Source organism: Triturus cristatus, chromosome 5_2, assembly GCF_964204655.1.
Source record: "Triturus cristatus chromosome 5_2, aTriCri1.1, whole genome shotgun sequence".
NCBI classification, from domain to species: domain Eukaryota; kingdom Metazoa; phylum Chordata; class Amphibia; order Caudata; family Salamandridae; genus Triturus; species Triturus cristatus.
The window spans coordinates 141,316,692-141,338,358 of record NC_140588.1 but is presented as its reverse complement, the minus strand read 5'-3'; the positions used below and the strand labels follow the sequence as shown (position 1 = coordinate 141,338,358).

The following is a 21,667-nucleotide window of genomic DNA, read 5'->3' as shown; positions in this document are numbered from 1 at the left end:
GACCAAACAAGAACATGATGATGCTCTTGTGAAAGTGTGCAGTTCCATGGCCTGACACCTAATAAGAAGAAAGGAGATTTTTGCCAGCATGTGCTAGGGTCCTATGACCGTACTTTTACCAAGTATGAAATGCAGCCTGATCCAAAGGCGGAAGCGGGTCAAATGCCAAGTCCTACCCATGTAAACACCTTCTCGCCTTGCTTCTTCCTGGGCATGGCTAGCTACTGCATCGGGTACGTTCAGGACTTTTGCAAACTGAGAGATTTTATTAAGGGCACATATATCTTGACATTTTAAAAATAATACATCATACCATAATAAAATACAGATATATATTTATGTATGTAGAAATATATGTATTTAGTATGTTATTGTGCACCTGAACTACAAGTAGTTTTAGGGTACTTTACTTTCATGGAGCACATCACAATAAACAAGATAACATTGGACATTACGATAATCAATGATAATCATAGAGACAGCTGTTCTAGGAAAGAGTCAAGAAATGAAGAAAGAGTAGGAGGCAAATTTCTCAATAAAACTGATTTGGGGAGAGCAATTTAATTCAAATTTTAGGTGTTTTCTAACTGTGAGAAGGGTTGTGTTTTGTTATAATACCAGGGGAGAGGGTGTTCCTGGCTGGGATAAGCAAGAGATGTTTTGAGTCAATGTACTTCAAGTTGCAGGAATTTTCAGCTTCTGCATTCTCTTATGCTACTTAAAACAGTGAGAAGGTGGTCGATCTATGTGGGTTTGTTTACATATAAGGCTTAATGCGTGAGGCAGCATAATTTGAAATTAATTTTGCTTACAAATATAGTCAACGTATGACGGTCTATTTTTGGGAGCTTGTAACAAGTCTAGCTCACGAGAGTAATATAACTTTCATGAGTGTAAGAGGTAGCAAAGTTACAAAACATATATAAGATGACAATAAGTTTAGCAGCGGTTTTCTACTGTTATGTGGAGTTTGTGTCTAATTGTTTTGAGTGAGTAGAGGAAGAAATTAACGCTCATGCATTTAAGTTATGCGCAAAATGAAAGTGAACACAGAACTTAAAATGAATCCTGATGATTTTACAAAGGAGAAGCATTATGGGGAGAAGCATTCCCTTGCCACGTCATTCAACTGAGAAGAGTAGAATTTGTTGCTGTGTTTGGATGAGAGGACTATGAATGTATTTTGGGTTAAGAATAAAGAAACTTTCTGACATTCATAATAGGAGTTTTTAAGAGATGAACAGTGAGTTCAGCATATTGATGTATCTTCAACTACCAAACTCAGTGGCTTCATGTACAGGTTGAACAGAGTACGTACGGACTTGAGCTAACCATAAGACACTGCAATTCTTCCTGCTATGAAACTCTCAATCTTCACCTCTTTATAGGGACTAGTAAAAAAGGAGGAGAATCAGTTTGAGACCTTACCAAAGCTGACCATGCAATGCCCAAGGTATGGTGAGGCTGGCATGATCAACTGTGTCAAAGGCAGCAAAAAGATACAAAAGAATCCGTAAACATAATTATCAATCAACCAATATGCAACAGACATTGTCCAGAATTTGTAATGCGGCTGTTTCAATACTGCATCCAGTGCGGAATCCAGACTGTAGTCTGTTAGAAGTTGTTTCTTGGCAATGATAGAGTTGAACTGAGGTGTCACGCATTTCTTCATGGCGTCCCTCTAACAAGGGAAACATAATACCAGTAAGTAATTGTATAAAAGGTGGGATTAAAATCTTTTACGATATGATGATATGGCCACTTTTTAATGTATATTGGAAGATTCTTCGAGACTGAGATGCAATATTAATGTTGACAGATGTAGTTTCAAAGATGGGGAAATTGTCTTTCTTGACATTAGCATGTAAGCAGTCTAAATTTCTGTTTGTTGGTAGCCTGATTTTTTTACTAGTGGAAGTCAGATCATCCATGCTGATGGTAGAAAAGGAATACAACTGATTTAAATTTTTGGGGCAGAGACACAGGGAAAAGTTATATGTGATACTGTCTCATTTAAGTTGAATCTGTCTGAAACGTAGGTGAAGAAATCCGTAAATTCAAAGATTGATGGACGACAACTGCATTCTCTAGTGGCATTCTTTTGAAAAGAATGGGCCAGAAGAGTGATCAAGCAGGAGTAAAAGAGGTACAGAACAAACTGCTTGGTTATACGCCTCTTTTATTTGTTTTTTTAGGCATTTTAGTTTAACATAAACGTGCTAAAACATAAAAAGGAAAGACTATGGATAGAATATAGGATAGTATTTTGCATGCCCTCAAATACAGACATTTTCACCTGATCTATGATCACAGATGTAACTACTTTCCTGTGAAAAGCATTAAATTCTTACCATAAAGATGTTCTTCATCAGTCATGATTCTACTATATTGTTTAAGTTTGATGACTTCTGGAAATAAGAAAAGAGATGTATTTTATTTTTGATACATGTGTGGAAAAGCTAGGCATGTTCAAATGGTAAAGAACAATCAGTTGTAATCAAATATATAGGAATGCAATTAGTTTGAATCTATTTGTTCTGTGACCAATGTATCTGAAACACTATTTGACTGATTGACAAGAAGATCAAATGAAAGCAAATTACATTGAAAAAACAAGTTATTTTAGGGCAAAGTAGGATGAGGGCAGGGTGGTTCATAGGAAGAATAGGTTACAATTTCATGACTCCTGCCTGTCATTTGCTTCTTTAAGTACAACTAGCGCTTTGACACCCTCAGGTATAACACACTCTACAAATTCCAAATAGAAAATACAATCTATATTGATCAAATTTGTTCAACAAATGTTATGTTCAAGGAGGAGCCTAGCGCGCAACCAAGATGGCCGCGTAGGTGCGAGGCTCCCGAGGACCTCCGTGACCTCCTACATAAATCCTGAAAATATCCTGTTCTAGATGAGGGGACTGTGTTGGTGAGCCCGAGCTGAGGTGTCACCCGTTTTCCGCTTCCAAATTGGACCTCGGACACCGGCGGGAGCACCGATTGAGGTTTGCGGCCTTCTCCACGCCGGCCCCCCGGATTGGAGTTGCGGGGCGATCCGGAGACAAAGTGATCAACAGCGGCGGGCAGGGCTGGGCGACTCGCGTACCCCGCACTTTCACTTTCGCTTTTGCACCCTCCTTGCTGTGTAGGCGAGGTTGGGTTGCGGGGCGGTGTGCGGTGGTGTGGCCTCATTGGGGTGCCCTGCTGGCCCGCCGGCTGTGATCCGTCCTGCGGACCTGTGGTTGCCCCCCCCCCGGAGCCCGTGAACTGGTTTGTCGGCTTTTTCCGAGGTGATTGGCACGATTTGGGGACTGAAACCATGTCCACAAAGCAAGATGGCGACCGGGCAAAGGTGAAATCGACCCGCCGTGGCGCAGCCCATCAGTCCAACAGCATGGACCGCTACACCCTCCAGAAGGGATCTCCCGAGGTGCCGCGTGGGTCCCCTGAGGGCCCGACTGATGCTCCTGCGCTGCCCGCGGATCTGACCCTGCGAGATGTCATGGGCGCTATCGCCGAGATGAAGGCCTCGGTGGACCAGCGCTTTGACACACTGGCGCAAAAGATTGACTCGGTCCACGTGGATGTTGGCCTGGTGAGGGCTGATTTATCCAAGACCAATGACCGGGTCGATTCTTTGGCCCACACCACCTCGGGCCTTGCAGCGGACGTGGCAGCCCTCCAAAAGGAGGTGCGCCGGCTTGGCCAGGCGAGCGCCCTGATGGATCGTCGACTGGAGGATTCCGAGGGTCGGGCCCGGAGGAACAATGTCCGCATTGTCGGGGTGCCGGAGGGACGTGAGGAGGCGGCGGCGGACCTGTTTGTGGAGGACCTGATTCTCACCCATCTCCAGCCCCGGGGGCTGAGTAAATTCTTTGCGGTGGAACGTGCCCACAGGGTTCCCGGAGGAAGACCTAAGGCCGGAGCCCCTCCGAGGCCTCTCATTGCCCGGATTTTCAACTTTCGGGACAGAGACGCTATCCTTCAGACTTCTAGGCAACAAGGACCGGTCAGACTTGACAATATGGACGTAAACTTCTATCCTGATTTCACCCCAGCGGTCCAGAAGCAGAGACTGAGCTTTCTCGGAGTCAAACGTCGTCTACAGGACTTGAACCTCAAGTATGCGATGCTTTTTCCAGCTAAGTTGCGGGTGGAAGTGGATGGCCGCACGCACTTTTTTGATCGTCCCGAGGCGGCCGGGGACTGGTTGGACTCCTTGCCCGGGGATCGGGGCCGGGGGGGTGGGGGGGGCGCGGTTGGAGGGGAGGGCTCGCCGGATCAGGACTGAGGGACTAATAGTAGGCCTCGCTCTGGACAACATTGTCGTCATTTTTGACTGTTCGTTAAGTCTCCCTCCTGTGGAGGTGGTACGGGATCTCTTGGGGGCTCTCCCTCCTCCTCTGGGGGACTAGTTAGTTTAATTATTCATGGGGCGACAGGCACACTGCACTTTGGGGGGGCTGTTTGGGCTCATGCAGGGGTGCAGGGAGGGGGGAGTTCTGTTGGGATGGGTGGGTTGGGGTGGGGTGTTGTTCGTTTTTACCGCAAGGCAAACCCTGTATTGTATTGGTGTTTTTAAGGTGCTCTCGGGGGGACGAATGATGGCTTCTGTATGTGATGGGGGGTAGGGACCTGACTTTATTGTCCTGGAACGTTAACGGACTGGGGGATAGGATTAAGCGAGGTGTGGTCCTGCAGTATTTGAAACGACTTTCGCCGGATGTGGTCTTTCTGCAGGAGACACACCTTATTGGTAATTCCTATTGTGCCATGAATCGGCGTGGCTATCGCTTGGTGGCCCACTCGGGCTTCACGTCGGGCTCACGGGGGGTGGGCATCATGGTGAAGAACTCGCTCCCGTTGGAAATAGACGAGGTGCGCCATGATGAGAGGGGACGCTACACTGTCTTAGTGGGGAGAATGGAGGGTAAAGTAGTTGTCTTTGTATCAGTGTACGTCCCACCGGGGTTACAGTCTGCGACTTTTGCAGACCTAGGGCGCCTCCTCCTTGACCTTCCGGGGGGGCTTCTGGTGGTTGGGGGGGACTTCAATGCGGTGGTTTCTGGGACCGTGGATCGTCACCCCCCTAGGGACCTCCCCCGGGCGCAGGCGTGGCTGTCCGGCTTCTTAGATACACTGGGATTGGTGGACTGCTGGCGCTTAAAACATCCCACGCAGCTGCAGTACACTTTCCACTCGGGTGCCCATGGTAGCCTCTCACGGCTTGATTATGTCCTTGTCCCTGCGGCCTATGTTGGGAGGGTAGGAGAGGTGCGCCATTTGGCGCGGGGTATTTCAGATCACTCCCCGCTCCTGTTGCACGTTGATGTCTTCCCGAGGGGGGAGGGCAGGGTAGCTCCAATCAATGCCTGGTACCTGCGCGACCCCACTATTCGCGCTGATTTGATTAAATCCTTGCAGCGGTATTTCGATGAGAATGTGGGGTCCGTCCCTTCGGCTATCTCCCTGTGGGAAGCCTTCAAAACAGTTCTTAGAGGGGAGGCCCTCTCCTTTATTTCCCATGCCCGGAGGCGCGAGCAGGAGGAGGTGACCCGGGTGGAGGCCGAAATCGCTGAATTGGAGGGTGATCTGGAGGGTGGGGTGACAGATGCTGCACTACATGTCCTACAACTTAAGCAGGCGGCCTACAGGGCCCTCGTCACGGAGGCGGCCAGGGGCCTCTATAGAGAGCAACAGGGGCGACTGTATGATGTGGGTGATAAGGCTGGTAAACTGCTTGCATGGTTGGATAAAAAGGAGAGAGCGAGTCGTGTGGTCCCGCTGATTGAGAGGATGGATGGTGTGCGTGTCACCGAGCCAGAAGACATTGTCTCTTGTTTCGCGGATTATTTCCGCGAGGTGTATTCCCCGGTTTCTCCCTGCTCGGAGGAGGATTCCCATGCCCTGCTTAGGGATATCGCGCTGCCTTCCCTTTCGGTGGAAGACAGGGTGTCGTTAGATGCCGCTCCTACCTCCGACGAAATTGCCCTCGCCATACGCTCGGTCGCATCCGGCAAGGCCATGGGCCCGAACGGTATCCCTGTCGAGTTGTATAAGCTGCGACCGGATGTACTGGCACCCCACCTCCGTGCGATGTTCCTGGCGGCCCACTCGCTGGGCTCCCTCCCGCCGGACCAACGTCTGGCTACAATCGTGGTGATCCACAAGGAAGGGAGACCTCGAGACCGGGTTACATCCTACCGGCCTATCTCGCTCTTGAATGCGGAGCCCAAAATCCTCGCCAAGGTGCTAGCCAACCGGCTGGTCGGCGTGGTGGGCGATTTGGTCCACCAAGACCAGTCCGGCTTTATTCCCCATCGCAATACGGCCCTTAATCTGCGGCGCTTGCACGGGCTGCTCGCGCGTGTCCCGTTTGTGCGGGAGCCGGCCATATTGGCGTCCTTAGACGCCACCATGGCGTTTGACACGCTCGAGTGGCCATACATCTGGGCTATGCTGGCGAAGTTTGGATTTGGCCCGGGGTTCATCAGCTGGGTCAAATTGTTGTATTCGGGCCCATTGGCGCAGGTGGTGGTGAATGGAAGAGTATCGGTCCCATTCGAGCTGGGACGGGGCACGCGACAGGGCTGTCCCTTGTCGCCGCTCCTGTTCGCGCTGGCCTTGGAACCCCTGGCGGAGTGGCTGCGGTGGCACCCTTCCATCCGTGGTCTCCGTTGGACCCCCGAGTATGAGGACCGCGTGTCCCTATACGCTGACGATATCCTTTTGTACCTAGCCTCCCCGCGTAAATCACTGATTGTCCTGGTTGATGTTTTGCGCTCATTCGGCCGCAACTCAGGCCTTGTCATCAACTGGGCTAAATCATGTGTGTATGTGCTTTCCGGGGAGGCTCCCGTCCTCCCGCGGGGCTGTCCGATCCAGATTGCTTCACAGGGGTTTCGGTACCTGGGGGTTTACATTACTCTGGACCCGGAGGCCCGCTACGAGCGGAATTTGCTTCCCCCCCCTCCAGCGCTTGAAGGAGGACGTCGCGCGCTGGCGGCGCCTGCCGCTTTCGCCGCTCGGCCGGGCGGCATTGTTTAAGATGATGTCGTTGCCACGCTTCCTGTACGCTCTCCAGAATACTATGGATTTAGTCCCGGCGCGCTACTTCCGTGAGGTGGAGAGTCTACAGCGCCGCCTGTTCTGGGACGGGAGGCCGCGTGTTGCCCTGGCGAAGTTGACGCTCCCATGGTACGACGGGGGGATTGCCCTCCCGGATATTAAACGGTATTACTGGGCCTCCCAGCTAGCTGCAATTAATCATGGCCTTTACGGGCCCGCCTTAAACCCGGCATTTGAAATGGACAAGATGCTCCTGCCTGGTGGCGACTATAATCGAGCGCTCTACTCTGGCACGCCCGGACCCCGCCTGACGGGACCTACGCGTGTCATGGTACGCGTATGGCACGCGGCTAACGCAGCTATGGGGTGGAAGGACCGTTTGACCCGGGCATCACCGTTGTACGCGTCTGAGAGATTGGGCTCCCTGTGGACCTCGAAGGGCTTCGAGAAGTGGGACACGATCGGCATCAGTAAAGTGGGGGACCTCTGGACGAGGGGGGGATTTAAAACATTCGAGACGCTGCAGACGGAGTTTCAGCTGCAGGGCAGTGAATACTTTCGGTACTTGCAGGTCCGTCACGCGCTGGGCTCAGTCTTCCCAGACGTCGCCTCCATCCCGGAGTCTTCCCCCCTGGAGGATAGAGTGCTGGATGGCCACGTTCCGGACAGCACGATCTCCCTTATTTACAAAAAATTGATTAATGACCGCTCGGGCTTGCTGACTGGCCTCCGCGAGGCTTGGGTTGCCGACGGGCTGGAGTTGGACGACGAAGACTGGATTTCCGCGGTGGCCTCTCCGAAGGAGGTGGCCATACCGGCTCGCCTTCGCTTCGTCCAGCTTAAGATACTCCATCGGGTTTACATGACGGGGCCAAGGCTTCTGCGTATGGGCTATGCTGAGGATGGGTTGTGTAAGCGTGGGTGTGGTGCTTTGGCGACTTTTTTGCATATTTTGTGGGAATGCCCGAAGGTGGAGCGATTCTGGCGTGGTGTGCATGAGGTCCTGCGAGTGGTTACGCATGTCGCGCTGCTACCTGAAGCGAGGAGATGCCTGCTGAATGTGTGGGAACGAACTGACTACTCGGTTCCGCAGACGCGATGGGTGACTCTGGGATATATGATAGCTAAGCGTGACATTGCTCAACTGTGGGGATCCCAGAGGCCCCCGGCGGTGTCGGCCTGGAAAGAACACATGGATTGGTGCATGTTTCGAGAAAAGGTGGTGTATGTGGCGAGGGGTAAGCCTGGGGCATGGGTGAAAGTATGGGGCCCCTGGAACGCCTACCGCGGGGGTATCTGCGCGCCACCACTGCTGCCTGCGGCCTCACCAGCCCCGTCCCCTTAGTTGACTCCTTTCCCTAGCCCCGAGCACGGAGTTCCCCCAGTCCTCGATCTGTTCCCCTTCCCCTCTTTAGACTCCTGTGGATGGCTGGGGTCCCCTATTCGGGGAGCACGTGCTGTTACTTTCGATTGCGGGTGTGGTTTTTGTGTTGTTTGTATAAAATGAAACCGTATTGTGGGGTCAGAGTGATGTGGCCCACGACGCTGATACCTCCTGATTTTGCTTCTCTGCAACGCCAAGTGTTTTTGTACGTATGTCAGATGCTCCTGTCATTCTAGCGGCCGGCCGGAAGGTTGTAGGCCCATACTTGTATATTCTTGAGATTGCAATAAACGGTTTCAAAAAAAAAAAAAAAAAAAAACAAATGTTATGTAAAATCAATTTTTCTAAATAACTATTCAAGTAATATGATTAAAACAAACTGTAAAAAAACTATTTGCTAAGATCTAAACGTGCAGAATGGGTTAAAGAGCAGAGCAGGGCTCGAAAAATCTGAAAAATGGTACTAGTCCTGCAGGACTAGTACCTTGAAAAATCTCCTCGCCCTAACAGTGACCTACTTGACCTCCGTCTCTGAAAGCGGAGCAAAAGTGACAAGACAACAAGATTCAAAGGCATTTTTATTGCTCATTTGCTTTGTGAGCAATAAAAAGGCCTTTAAATCTTGTTATCTTGTCACACTTGCTCCGTTTTCAAAGACTGAGGACAAAAGTTAGTATGTTTTCCTACTCGCCAGAAAGGGCGAGTAGGACCTAAAAATAGCTCGACCTCATAAAATTTACCTCGCAAATGCGAGCGGTCGAGTGGATTTGTCGAGCCCTGCAGAGGTACACTAAAGAACACAGGTGAACACTACCAATACCGTAACAACAAAACTGTGGAAGCGTAAGTGCAGCCATGGTAAACGGGAAAAGGTGATGAGTAATTGGAATAGCACCATAAACGCCGACGACACACAGCTGATCCTCTCCCTCACCAAGGACCCCCTCACCGCCAAAACCAACATCCACGAAGGAATGAAAGCCGTCGCCGAATGGATGAAGAACAGCCGTCTGAAGCTGAACTCAAACAAGACAGAGGTCCTCATCCTCGGCACTACCCCCTCAGCCTGGGATGACTCCTGCTGGCCGGCTGCCCTGATAACCGCATCAACACCCACCGACCACGCACACAACCTGGGATTCATCCTCGACTCAACTCTCTCCATGACTAAGCAAGTCAACGCCATCTCGTCCTCCTGTTTCAACACCCTCCGCATGCTCCGAAAGATCTACGGATGGATCCCCACCAACACAAGAAAAACGGTCACCCAGGCCCTCGTCAGCAGCAGGCTGGACTACGGAAATGCCCTCTACGCGGGAGCCCCGGCAAAACTGCTGAAACAACTGCAACACATACAGAACGCCTCTGCACGCCTGAGCCTCGACATCGCTCGCCACAGCCACATCACACCCCACCTAAGAGACCTGCACTGGCTCCCCATCAACAAGAGGATCACCTTCAAGATCCTCACCCATGCTCACAAGGCACTCCACGATACCGGACCAGCATACCTCATCAGACGACTCGCCTTCCACACCCCGAACCGCCAGCTCCGCTCCGCCAACCGCGCCCTCGCCACCGTCCCCCGCATCCAAAGAGCGATCACCGGTTGCAGAACTTTCTCCTACCTCGCCGCCAAAACCTGGAACACCCTCCCCATCCTCCTGTGGCAGACCGAAGACCTACTAACCTTCAGGAGGTTACTCAAGACCTGGCTCTTCGAGCAGTAGCAGCACCCCTTCCCCCCAGCGCCTTGAGACCGTCACGGGTGAGTAGCGCGCTCTACAAATGTATTGATTGATTGATTGATAAACAAAGTGCACTGCAGATGTTTTCCAAACAATAACAATGTTGGCAAATGTATTGCACAGGATTTTGAAACAACGCCTTGTTTCTAAACATGCTTTATCACAGGTTTCACAAACTGGAGCATCTTCTCTGTGTGCTATATTTTAAATCAACAATGCTCCACACGATGGAGTCGCCAGTAAGGTCAAGTTGAACGATGATGAAGTTAAGTGTGTTGTAGTGGAAATCCCACAGTAATATTGCTTTGGAAAATCTAGGAAATGTGGCACAATTACCTCTGATTACCGTTACCCAGGTTTCCGCTTAAGGCCAATGGATCTTTGCCACCGTTTATGACCAGAGGTCCTACATAAACATGAGCAATTAATAAAATGCGAATAAACATTTTAGCCAATAATGAGTCGTGAGCGGTTTTAAAGGGATTTATTTTCCAATCAAAATTTAAGAATCTCTGACTCTTCATTCAGTAGTCAGGTATCAATCAGGTTACAGAATTGATAACAGAAAAAATTAAGTTAGCACAAAGCATCATAATTTGCAAACCGCGCGTTTCATAAAGAAACAATCCATATTCTAGGACAATGGGGCACAAATGATGTCAGTCAGAACTCCTGAAGGGTTCTAGAAGCAACAGTGAGTTAGCATTTAAGCTGTTTCAGTCATTAATAATTGCAGAATCTCCCATGAAAAGAAATCAGGCATAGAGCAAATAAGCCTTGGCAAAGCCATTTAGTCAAAGCAAAAATCAAAATGGAATTATACCTATATCTAATCTGCCTACGTTCTGCTCTCCATCAAGGCCTGCCCTCTCCTGCACTGCATCTGCAAATCACTTCTGCTCACCTCCCTTCATTTCTGCCTCAGAGTGTGAAATTCCTCTGCAGCCTTGCGTCTCTAAATCTCGCTCTGTCTGTCTCTCTCAAAGGGTTCCTAAAGTCTTCCTGCCAGTGTTCTGAAAAGTGTTCTCCGAAACTCCTAACTAAGAACACTTTTATCAAAGAATAATGTTACAAAGCATGTAGCGTGACTTTTCATCCTGCAACTGGAATCCAGCATTCCCCAAAAGGATGCCTCTAACTTAAAAACATAACATGAGCTGCAAAAGAACCTTTTTAATTAAGCAAGAAACATTAAAACATGGTAATGCACTTTTAAAACATGTGTTTTCTATTCTCACTAATGTAAATAATTAAATGAGGCTTTGTTCAACATTTCCAGCAAAGTACAGAGATAAAGCTCAGACCAAGGTTACAGCTGTAAATGATGCCACTGTTCTCTTCACACAAGGAGAACAAGCATTTGCAATGCAATAGGTGTCGCATTACTGGAAGTTTGTGCTATTGGTGTTGCAAGTAATAAAGCAACGCCACTAGCTCAAACTTTCAGTAATGCGAGACCTATTGCATTGCAAATGCTTGTTTAGGTTTATAGCTAGGATAATCGATCTATCTATCTGTCTGTCTGTCTGTCGGTCTGTCTTTATCTATTCGCATGCCTGTCTGTCTCTGACTCCAGACCTTTCTATCTCTAGCTGTCACTCTGCCTGTCTATCTCAACATCCTTATGCCTCAGTAGCTACATAGTCATCTATCTGCTTGCTCGCCTTTCTCCTTCTCCCTCTCTCAGTCACTCTCACTCTCTCTTATGTACACACAAGCACACATGCTGACGAGCTGTCTAACGATGACTGTCTAGCAGTACGTTTCGTTTCTATGCATCTGCCTGTCAACACCCGTGTCCCAATGTTCCAGCTAGAAATAAATAAATATAGTAATAACGAAAAGAACATATGGAGTTATTTTCATTGCCCGGCAATAAAGAAAAAAAATATTCAGAGAGCAACGTCATCCCAAGGAAAGACATGCGGACTGTATATACTCCCCATACACCTATATTTAGATGAGCACAGGTCCATTTGTATGTGTAAAGTCCCAGTCACACAATACACTTCTTCCTTTACTCATACGTCCATAAACACACAAGTAATGCCACACACACATTTGCATTTCTACTCTGGCCCACACATACACACGTATGTCTAAACTCACATTTATGCACACCCATGCGTGTGCCCAAACACATATTATACGTGACGAATATATTTGGTGTCCTGTGGTGTTTTTTTTTTTAATGGCACGTGCGCGCGGCTGCTTTGTTGTCTTCCCGCGGCAGACCAGGCTTAGATCCATAATTACGGATGCGGCCCTCCTTACACTTAATCCAGCAACACCTTTGTGCGGCCGCTTAAAGCTTTTCATTTCGATGACACACGCGACAAAGGCGGCGCGTGAGGGTCTTAATATTCGGCTCCACTATCACACGAGAGCGCTGATAATGGCGGGACATAAACAAGCAGCCATCGGAGCTCCTGTCCTTAAAGCCTCGATGATCCACCTTGTCAGGAGGACTCACAGACCTCCCAGGGGTCCCCCTCAATCTCTCACCTGCTACCTCCCCCTCCTGCACCCCCATCCCTCAAATAGGGCCTGTAACGCACAACCGTGTTGAGGTACTGTGTGTTCGTCAGAGCCGTGTCCAGACGGATGCTTGTAGAAGTCGCCACTTGTAGTCCTTGACTCGCCACTCCAACGTCCCCAGGTGGCGTCCTTTCAAGAGGCGTTTTGAGTCCCATTTTCACCCATAAATGATATACATTTATAATGTGATTTTGCCTTCCCAGACACCTGCTACTAACAACATTTTGCTTTCCGTGCTATGGAAATACAAACTGCCTGTCGTGCTAAAATGTTTACAGCTCCTAGGAAATATGTAAATGATTTGTATACAAAGGGGCCTGCATCTATTTCTTCTTGTTGATGGGATTATTTATTTGTTTATTTATTTATTTGTTTATTTATTTATTTGTTTATTTATTTATAAGGAATTCCAGTTTAGATGGGATTAGTTATTTATTTATAAGGAATTCCATCCAGTTCAGGAGTCCGCTGATGCATTTAAAATAACTCAGATGAAAGCTATCACAGTGTACATATGTGCCATTACAACGTACATGCTTTTGTATAGGCTGGCTTCAAATTCTCGTCATGAATAACACTAAACAAATGCAATTTCAATTCAAGGTGCCCCGTATTAAGTGTTCATACACAGCTGTGGGCTTTAGTGTATAAGCGGCATTGTATATATTTTTAATTCTAAGAGTTAGGGGAGCTTTAGGCACCTTGATCGAAGCACTAGTACTTATGTGTGGATTTAGCGATGATTTAATGACATTTTCCATTTTTTTTAAATTCTGCTGACATTTATTACACAAAAATAAAAAATGGCAATCTTCTTTAAAAAAAAACAAATGTACCTTAAAAAAACCACTGTCACCTATAGTGAAGAACAAAGGCTGCGGTAAAGGGCATTTCATCAATGGTCCGTGATCGGCTAAAGGGGTTAAGGGTCTTGACAGTGTTTCTCTAAACACTACTTAGATAACAGGGAACGCTTTACAATAACAGTACATTACCCATGCACGACAAGAGGCCAGTAACATAACGCAAAGTGTTGGGGGCCCCTGCAGAATATGAGGGTGGGCCCCTGAGTCTACCGTATCTCATTGGGTTTGGGCTACTGTTAGTCTCCTGACGGGGATGGGGGCTCCCTAACAGGTTGGACCCCCTGAATATTGCCCCCCACCCCCCTGTGCCGCAAGTGTTGCAGGGACCTGCTTTAAGGCCCTGCTATAAGCAGCGGCCATTTCAAGTGCTCCTATGAAGAGACTTACAGCTCTGCTTATAAAATGGCGTCAGTCGTGTAACAGCGCAGAGATGTACATTACGCTCATGTGGTCCTTGCATTTGAAGCCCAGCATGGCCTCATAATGTATATATCAGCATCTCAAGTCATTGCCACAAGGCACCAAGAGATCTCGAGTACCTCTATGCTTAGAATCACAGTATTCTGGTGTTAGGTAATGTACAGAATGACTTCACAGAGCCTTGTCGAACGTGACAAATAAGATAAGACATATATTAGTAGGTTGTGTATATTTATGCTATAGATATTTACAATTATAGGCTCTGAGAGGCGTAGAGCTTTGTCCAGAATCACACAAATGCTAGTTGTGTCAGAGCCAGGATTAGAACCAAGGAAGGCCATTAGTAAGTCGGAACTGTACATCTCCCATTGTGGCGGTCCGCTACGCGAGACGAGCACAGCAAGGCATGTGCTGCTGCCCCAGGGCAGGCTGGCATCTTCCAACACAGGGGGACGGGGCAGCTGGAAGAGTGGATACAGAGGCCTTACATGGGACTGTGGACTGGGTGGGGCTTTGGCCCACTCGATCAAGGTCTGTATGTGTCAAGACAGTGGCTACCTGAGAACAGCGGCACACTCCATTAAACGTGGGAGCTGACAGGAAACCCGCCACCACAGTTTCCTAACATGTCATTATACATTTGCCAATCAGCCCCTCGCGAGCTGTCAGCAGCGCCCAGAGATGCACAGCGGACAGAGATGAGAGCTGTATGCAAGGCGACTGACAGGTGCGTGCGTCGACACATACATGCTGACAAATGCAGTGACGTGCTGGGGGCTGCAGTACAGTGCGCGCGCTACACACAAGAAAACCATGTCAGGTACACAGTGATAAACAGACACACACAGATGCACGCACACACACACAGACTCTCCTAACACACAGAAACGCGCACTAACACATAGACTTGTCATTTTCATTCATCCTCTCCTCTCTCACACATAGACACACACAGTCAGCCGATGACTCTATTCGACAAGTACATACACACTCTCCGGCACATACACACACACACACACACACACACACACACAGTTAGATACATCAGCCCCTCTCACCCTCCCTGTGTCGTACTCACGCAAACACACACACACACTTTTTTCTCACACACAGATATACAGAAGCAAATATTACACACTTTTCTCTCACACACAGATAGACATAAACATATATTGCACACACACATATTCACACTTACACACAGATCAGCCTGGGTTGAAACCCGGGTTCCGCAACCCCGTTCCCGAATATACCTTACATAGTTCAGAGTCAAAATGAGTGGGACAGAAGTAGTCCGGCAATCAAAATCAACTTGTTTGACAGGCTGACTTGTATATTAGCCCGCATGTGTTCGAATCCCGGCTCCCCAACTAGAATGGAACCGTGTGTTTCTCAGCAAATCACCGTATTGTTGTTTGTGCCAAAACGGTGGGAGGGGAAAGAGGCGGTTCGGCTCAAAGTCCAATTTTTTTTTTTTTAGAGCAAATTAATTCTTAATAAAGGAACAAGACATCCACTACTGTCAGTGTGCACTTGAAATTGTGGTTACAGTAAGTCAAACTTAAGACAAAATCCTAACTTTACTTCTACTAAATGCCTTCTGTGAATACCAAAAGTAGTACGTTTAGGATTTTGTCTTAAGTTAGTTCTGTGAATCGGGCCCCCAGTCTTTTCTTGGTACAATGTAGTTCTTGAACACTATCCTAAAAGGTTTTTGATGTGCTTCAATTGCAAGTGAAGGTAATGCTTACAGAGTTAATGACTGAATTCATGCATATTATGAATGGGTACAATCAAAAGTTTGAATCTGTAGTTAAAGTATATACTCCTTGGCTTCATACTTGGCATTGCTGAGTTTGACCTGTGGTACTGGTGGATGGGTTTAGAAGATTTAGAGAGAATGTGAATCAATACACTTGTGTTACTACTTGGATTATCATATATCATATACTATGTCTAGCTGTCTACTGTTTAGTCTCTGTTCTTGCAATACCCCGATTTCAGTTTTGTACCATCTTGTCTTATGGGTGACTGGTGATTACCTAGGCTCCAGAGGCTGCTACTATGTCTATTTCTCAAGCCATCTCAAGAGGTCCTGGGACAAACATATTGTGGGGCCCCTATTCAGAAAATATTTGAATGTATTAACCATTTCAGCTCATTCACGCTCTCTTATGCTAGTTCACATACAATTCTATCTTATGAACTATTGAGGCACTCAGTTGAAACGTGTTTTCGGGACCTCAATTTATACTTAATCAGTCATACAAATTACACATCTTCAAAACGCAATTCCCGCATATTGATTCCTGGGTAAGGAAGGACTACAATTTACAAGAGGCCATCTGCTTACAAGAAATATAACCCCAGTTCCTCAAACAAAGAAGACAGAAAGATACTAAGGATTTTTTTTTTATTGCCACTCATGTAAGAGAAATGTGGAATGTACTGCGGTGAAATGTGGAACGTACTGCAGCCTTATCTGAATCATTTTATGTTATCTACACCACATTTTTTAAACAGCCAAACATGCTACAACATTTTGAGATAGTTAGTTGGGGTCAGAACAGAAATAATAGTTTCTGACTTTGTTCATATAAATCTAATCACATACATTTAAGCTTTTGACAACAAATCTATGTCTCAGGTTACCCTGATCTTAACATAGGCTCAGGATTCACACATGGAAGTTATCCTAAAGTTACACATGCAAAGGTTGCAGAATCATGTATAAACTCCTTGGGGTTGAGGCCACCTTTTAAATTAAGCTCTCTGATATGTTTCTCAAAGTGACACAGATTGTGCAACCTCAGACTGTCAACATCAGATTTCGCCCACACACAGGCCTCACAGACTCAAACATCAGCCAGCTATTTTATCACCTATGTATGTGACAGCAAGAGCATCCCTCAAAGTACATATATACTAAAGATATAGAGCCTTATTTAGAGTTAGACAGACAAACGTGGTGGATATCTCATATGCGGTATTACAAGGTAAATATAGCTTACAGCACTTGTAGTATGGCGGCACAGTACAGACAACAGTAGAGGGAACATCTCAGGGAGCAGTAGAGTAATGTTACAGAAAGAGAAAGCATCACCAGTGCAAGTTTCCCTCAAATACAGAAATTGACAAGCACAGAATGGAAGTTTGAAAGGTCCATTCACACACACAACTGACCATTGTGGCCAACAGCCATGCAAATGTCCTTGACACAAGATAGATGCTCCAGGAGTTCAATCATCCCTCACACAGAACAAGGAACATCAGATGCAAACCTCACTCACACGTAGAGAAGGTTAAGGCATGGACAGCAACGCTGAAAGCTACCTTGTAACACACAGTTGGTTCCGCACATGGACAGACAGAATGCAGTATTTCCTCACACAAAGTGACAGAGCTGTGCACTGCACTTATAAGTGGAATGTGGACTATACATCGGACTTAATGTGTTTGTCTTTTCTTGTGGGAATATATGATCAAAAAATGAAACTCGCAGACAAGGTTGCTCTAAAAAATGTTGCGAAAGAGCTGTGCACTGCGCTCGTAAGTGGATGAGGACTATACACTGGACTTACTGGGCCTGAATCACAAAGGTAAACTTATATTTTGTGTAAGTTTAGTTTTTTGAGGAATTCACAAACTGACTTTTAATTGTTACTTTACAAATGCTAAAGACTCTGCAGTCGAGGTGGAGAACATCGCACGTAAAAAGATAGGTATGTCGTATCTTTTAATGTGCCGAATTTTCCGTCCCGACTGAGGAATCTCCACACTAGTAAACTTACGATTAAAAGGCAGTTTTATGAATCCCAAACAAACGTAAACTTACACTAAAGTGTATGTTTACCTTTGTGAATCAGACCCAATGTGGTTGTTTTTGCTTGTGGGATTAAACTATTTAAAAAAATTAAACTTGTACAAACAAATGCTCTAAAAATGTTTTGCTTAGGAAGCCCTCATGACGGGAGGGACTATATGCCAACATATTAATGGTGAAGATATAAAATAGGGGAGTATACAAGAAAACATATAAATATGTGCCACATACAGGACCAAGCTCTAATTGTACTTACAATACATACAACAGAAGTCTATATAGCAATATGTGTTTTTAATAATGTGTGAATTAACGTTTTCACAAATAATCTCTATGACCCTTTCCCATAACTCATAAGTGAGGTACTATTTTGATTTAAACTAATCTTTGTATAGATATTGCAGAGGGTTAAAAACCATTATTAATACGTCTCTGAAAAATTTCCGTACAGATTCCCACATATCACCCCAGTCTCCCCCTTACCAAAAATAACTACATGAAAATGATATTTAAACAATCAATGATGAGCAGCATTGGTGGTGATCAGGGCTGGACTGTCAGCACAACCCAGCCAGCTCTGTCACACGGTTGAGAAGGAGCCCCATACTTCCAGATGGCCCCACTTTGCTAATGCCATAAAATCTCTCTGAATGCTCTGACTACACTTGCGAACCAGTCAACCAATTGTTTTAAGGATACCCTTGGTGTTTTAAAAAGGGATATGGATAACGTAAGAACGGCCCCTTGGAAGGTGGGGGCCTGAGCAATTGCCCATTTTGCCCATGCCGTGGCTAAAAACGTCTCTGGAACCCATTACTTTTACTTTACAAGCCCTATGGTAAGAGTCCATACCTATTAACTCCCCCTCATTTAGCAGATGGTACACTATTTTCTCTCATACTCACCCTCTTCATTTAGTGCCTCCATGAACTTCAATGACGAAGCCCTCTTTTCAAACCTATATCATCAACATGTTGTTCATTCTCCATTCACCTGAACAGGATCACGCTCTTAAAAGTCTGACTTTACTTAAGTTTCAGTCAACAGGTAGACAAGTATGAAATTCAATGGATAGACAGAAAGTAAATACAAACCACAGGCAGAAAGAAGGAAGTAGTTAGAGGACCAGGTGAGAAGCCCAAGAGAGGCAAGGGGGGACCGCCCGGGGTATAACGAGGGGTCCCATTCTGCCCAAAGACAATCAATATTTGTGAAATTCGAGAAATTCAGGGGCCCATCGTCATACCCTGCAGGGAGAGACCCATCATTTAGCGTTAAAGCCATTAGAGACGATGTAAACAAACGACACACCCGTGCCCGGTAATCAGTCTAAGCAAACACATAACGTACCAACTTTTCAAAGCTGATGAGGCGAATTTCTCGTTAACATTTGCCGAAATTAATTTTCTACCCCAAATGGGCACATTAATATATCAGTAATAAACGCTCAGCATTTCAAATATGATCACAAATATAACTTCTGGTACACCAGACGAGAATCAATTTCTACGACAGATGGGGGCATTAATATTTCACATATAAACTCACGGCATTACAAATAGGACCGCAAATATAACTTCGTGAGCAGCAGACGACGCGCAATCCACATCAATATAAATGACGGGGAAGTGCCCTCGCAATTTGTATACCATAAAAGTCTTGCCCATCCATGCAGGACTCATTTTCTAATCCGAGCTGCCCGGTTTCAGTATTGCATAAAACGATTATATTAAACACATTTCCCATGCGCTCGTCAGGGACTCACCTACTCCGGAGCGAATGTCGTCACCTTCCCCTGTCAGCCCTCTGCTCCTGAGTCTCGAGGCTGCCCGGCTGCTTCGGAAGGAGAGGGCGGGAGTAAGGGAGGGGTAGAGCCCGCCCAGCCCCTCCTCGGCTCCAACACGCACTGCACAGGCTGAAGCGCAGTTTCGATTTCCCCGTGAAACGAAACAGAGAGGTGCGCGATGGTTTTGTTTGTCTGATGGACAATTGCATAGCATGAACAGGCACGTAGCACGTTTCTTGTGTGCCTTAACTAAAGTGTTGCATTTAACATCATTATGAAGTGCATAAACTATATAACATTATATATTATTTGAAGATTTGATGAATAAACCATCCTCGCCTACTATAAATGTATTCACTTTAGAAATGAATTTGCGTCATGTAAGGTGTGCACACATGTTTCATAATTGCATTTAAATATAGTTCTTAGTCATACACACATATTCAACATTTAACTGTATGCCACATGTAATATGAGTCTAATGTACTGACATGTTATATTCATTTGGGTTTGAAAGTGCACATTATTATTTTTTTTATTTTTTTTTATTTTGAAGGTTTTATATAGCGCTGGCTAGACCCAGAGGTATCAGAGCGCTTTACAAGATAAGGATAGTATAAGGCACATAGGGTATAAAAGCATATGAAAGGTAGTGCAACAAAAATTTACAAAGTACAGACAACATGAGCATTATACAAAACCAGATAAATAAAACAGGGGCAGGAGCTATACATTTAAGTAATTAGGTAAATGGTGAAAAAGGAGAACAGGGTATAAAATTACTGAACAAATATCGTGTGATAGATAATAAATCAGGAGTAAGACAGATTCATATTACATGTGCACTATTCATTTAATATTTAAAGTTATACTGGCCTGGTCTGTTTTCCATTTTGCATAAAATGCTGTTTTCCATTTTCTGCTTAAATAACCTTTCCCTAGCAGGTTCGTTCACATGGTTTGGTAGTTTGAGAATAGATACAACACTACTAGCGATAGAGAGAGAGCCAGAGAAGAAGACCTTGACCAAAAACATGGAGAGCCAGAGCGTTACTGAAGGGTATTATTCAATACTGCTGCTACATGGTTTAAGTGACCATGGACGATGTCGTTCCTATGTTCAGTGTAGGACATTTCATAAATGCTGCAGCTTACAATGTGACAATGTAAAAGGACAATGAAACCCTTGATGATGCGAACAGAGGGGTGGTTCTCAAGAGATTTTTGTGTTCATATCTAGTTTTTACACTCTCTGATGTCAGAAATCTTTCCTTTGGACTTTGAGAGGTTGAGAACGCTATGGTTTCCCTTTGATTCTTTCCTGAGTGAGGCTTAGACTAACACTTCTTCCCCTGTCCCAAGAAGACTCTTGACCAAGCTTCTGAGATGCTGACAAATTCCCACAATTTCCCAGTTTTTTTGAATTTCCCTACATTTTTAGATCTCTTTAGATCATTGAACCATCCTCTTAGTTTGGACTCTAACTTAGACAAATCTTAGATTTACTCATGTATAAAAGAGAGAACCAGAAACTCTTCTCTGAGCACCAAATCTTGTTAACAATCTTTTGTATTACTGTTACTGAACTAATTGTTTGCCTTATACTGATACGCCTAAACTTCTTTAGGAGGTTGAGTTTCCCAGTTGTTATTCTGTACCTTTACAGCATGGTGTTGAGATTTGTGTAGGTTAACTTGACTGCTAATTTGTAAAACACCTTCTTAACTATAGTCACTGGTTCCTGGTCCTTATTGTGTAGCCAATGGGTTACACTGTTATTTGAATTTGATAAATGTAATGTTAACTCCCATCACCTCTCAGACATTGATAAACAGATTAGTCAGAGAACAATTGGTAGAAGGGCTGGCCCAGAACGCTGGATCAACTTGGTAGCCCGTCAGATGGGTATTTACGGAAGTGAGAGAGCTAAGATATCCCATTCAGAAACTGCCCAAGCCCAGTTTAAAACTCTAAAGCCCATAGTTCGCACAAAGGATCGAAGGAGTTCCAGCGGTTCAGCAACGAGTTGTA

The 21,667-nt window shown here is 45.9% G+C and overlaps 1 protein-coding gene across 1 annotated transcript in view; it reads right to left on the bottom strand.

Moving 5' to 3' along the window:
* LOC146822728 (NFX1-type zinc finger-containing protein 1-like) overlaps positions 1–19,681 on the bottom strand; it is a 1,573,298-nt gene extending 1,553,617 nt beyond the window's left edge. Inside the window, exons 1-2 of the mRNA XM_085606923.1 lie at positions 19,616–19,681; positions 2,355–2,411 (exon numbers count right to left, since the gene is read on the bottom strand). Of these exons, the coding sequence (XP_085463049.1) occupies positions 2,355–2,379 (25 nt within the window). The 5' untranslated portion in view covers positions 2,380–2,411; positions 19,616–19,681. The remainder of the gene's footprint in view (positions 1–2,354; positions 2,412–19,615) is intronic.
* Between the last annotated feature and the right edge of the window lie 1,986 nt (positions 19,682–21,667).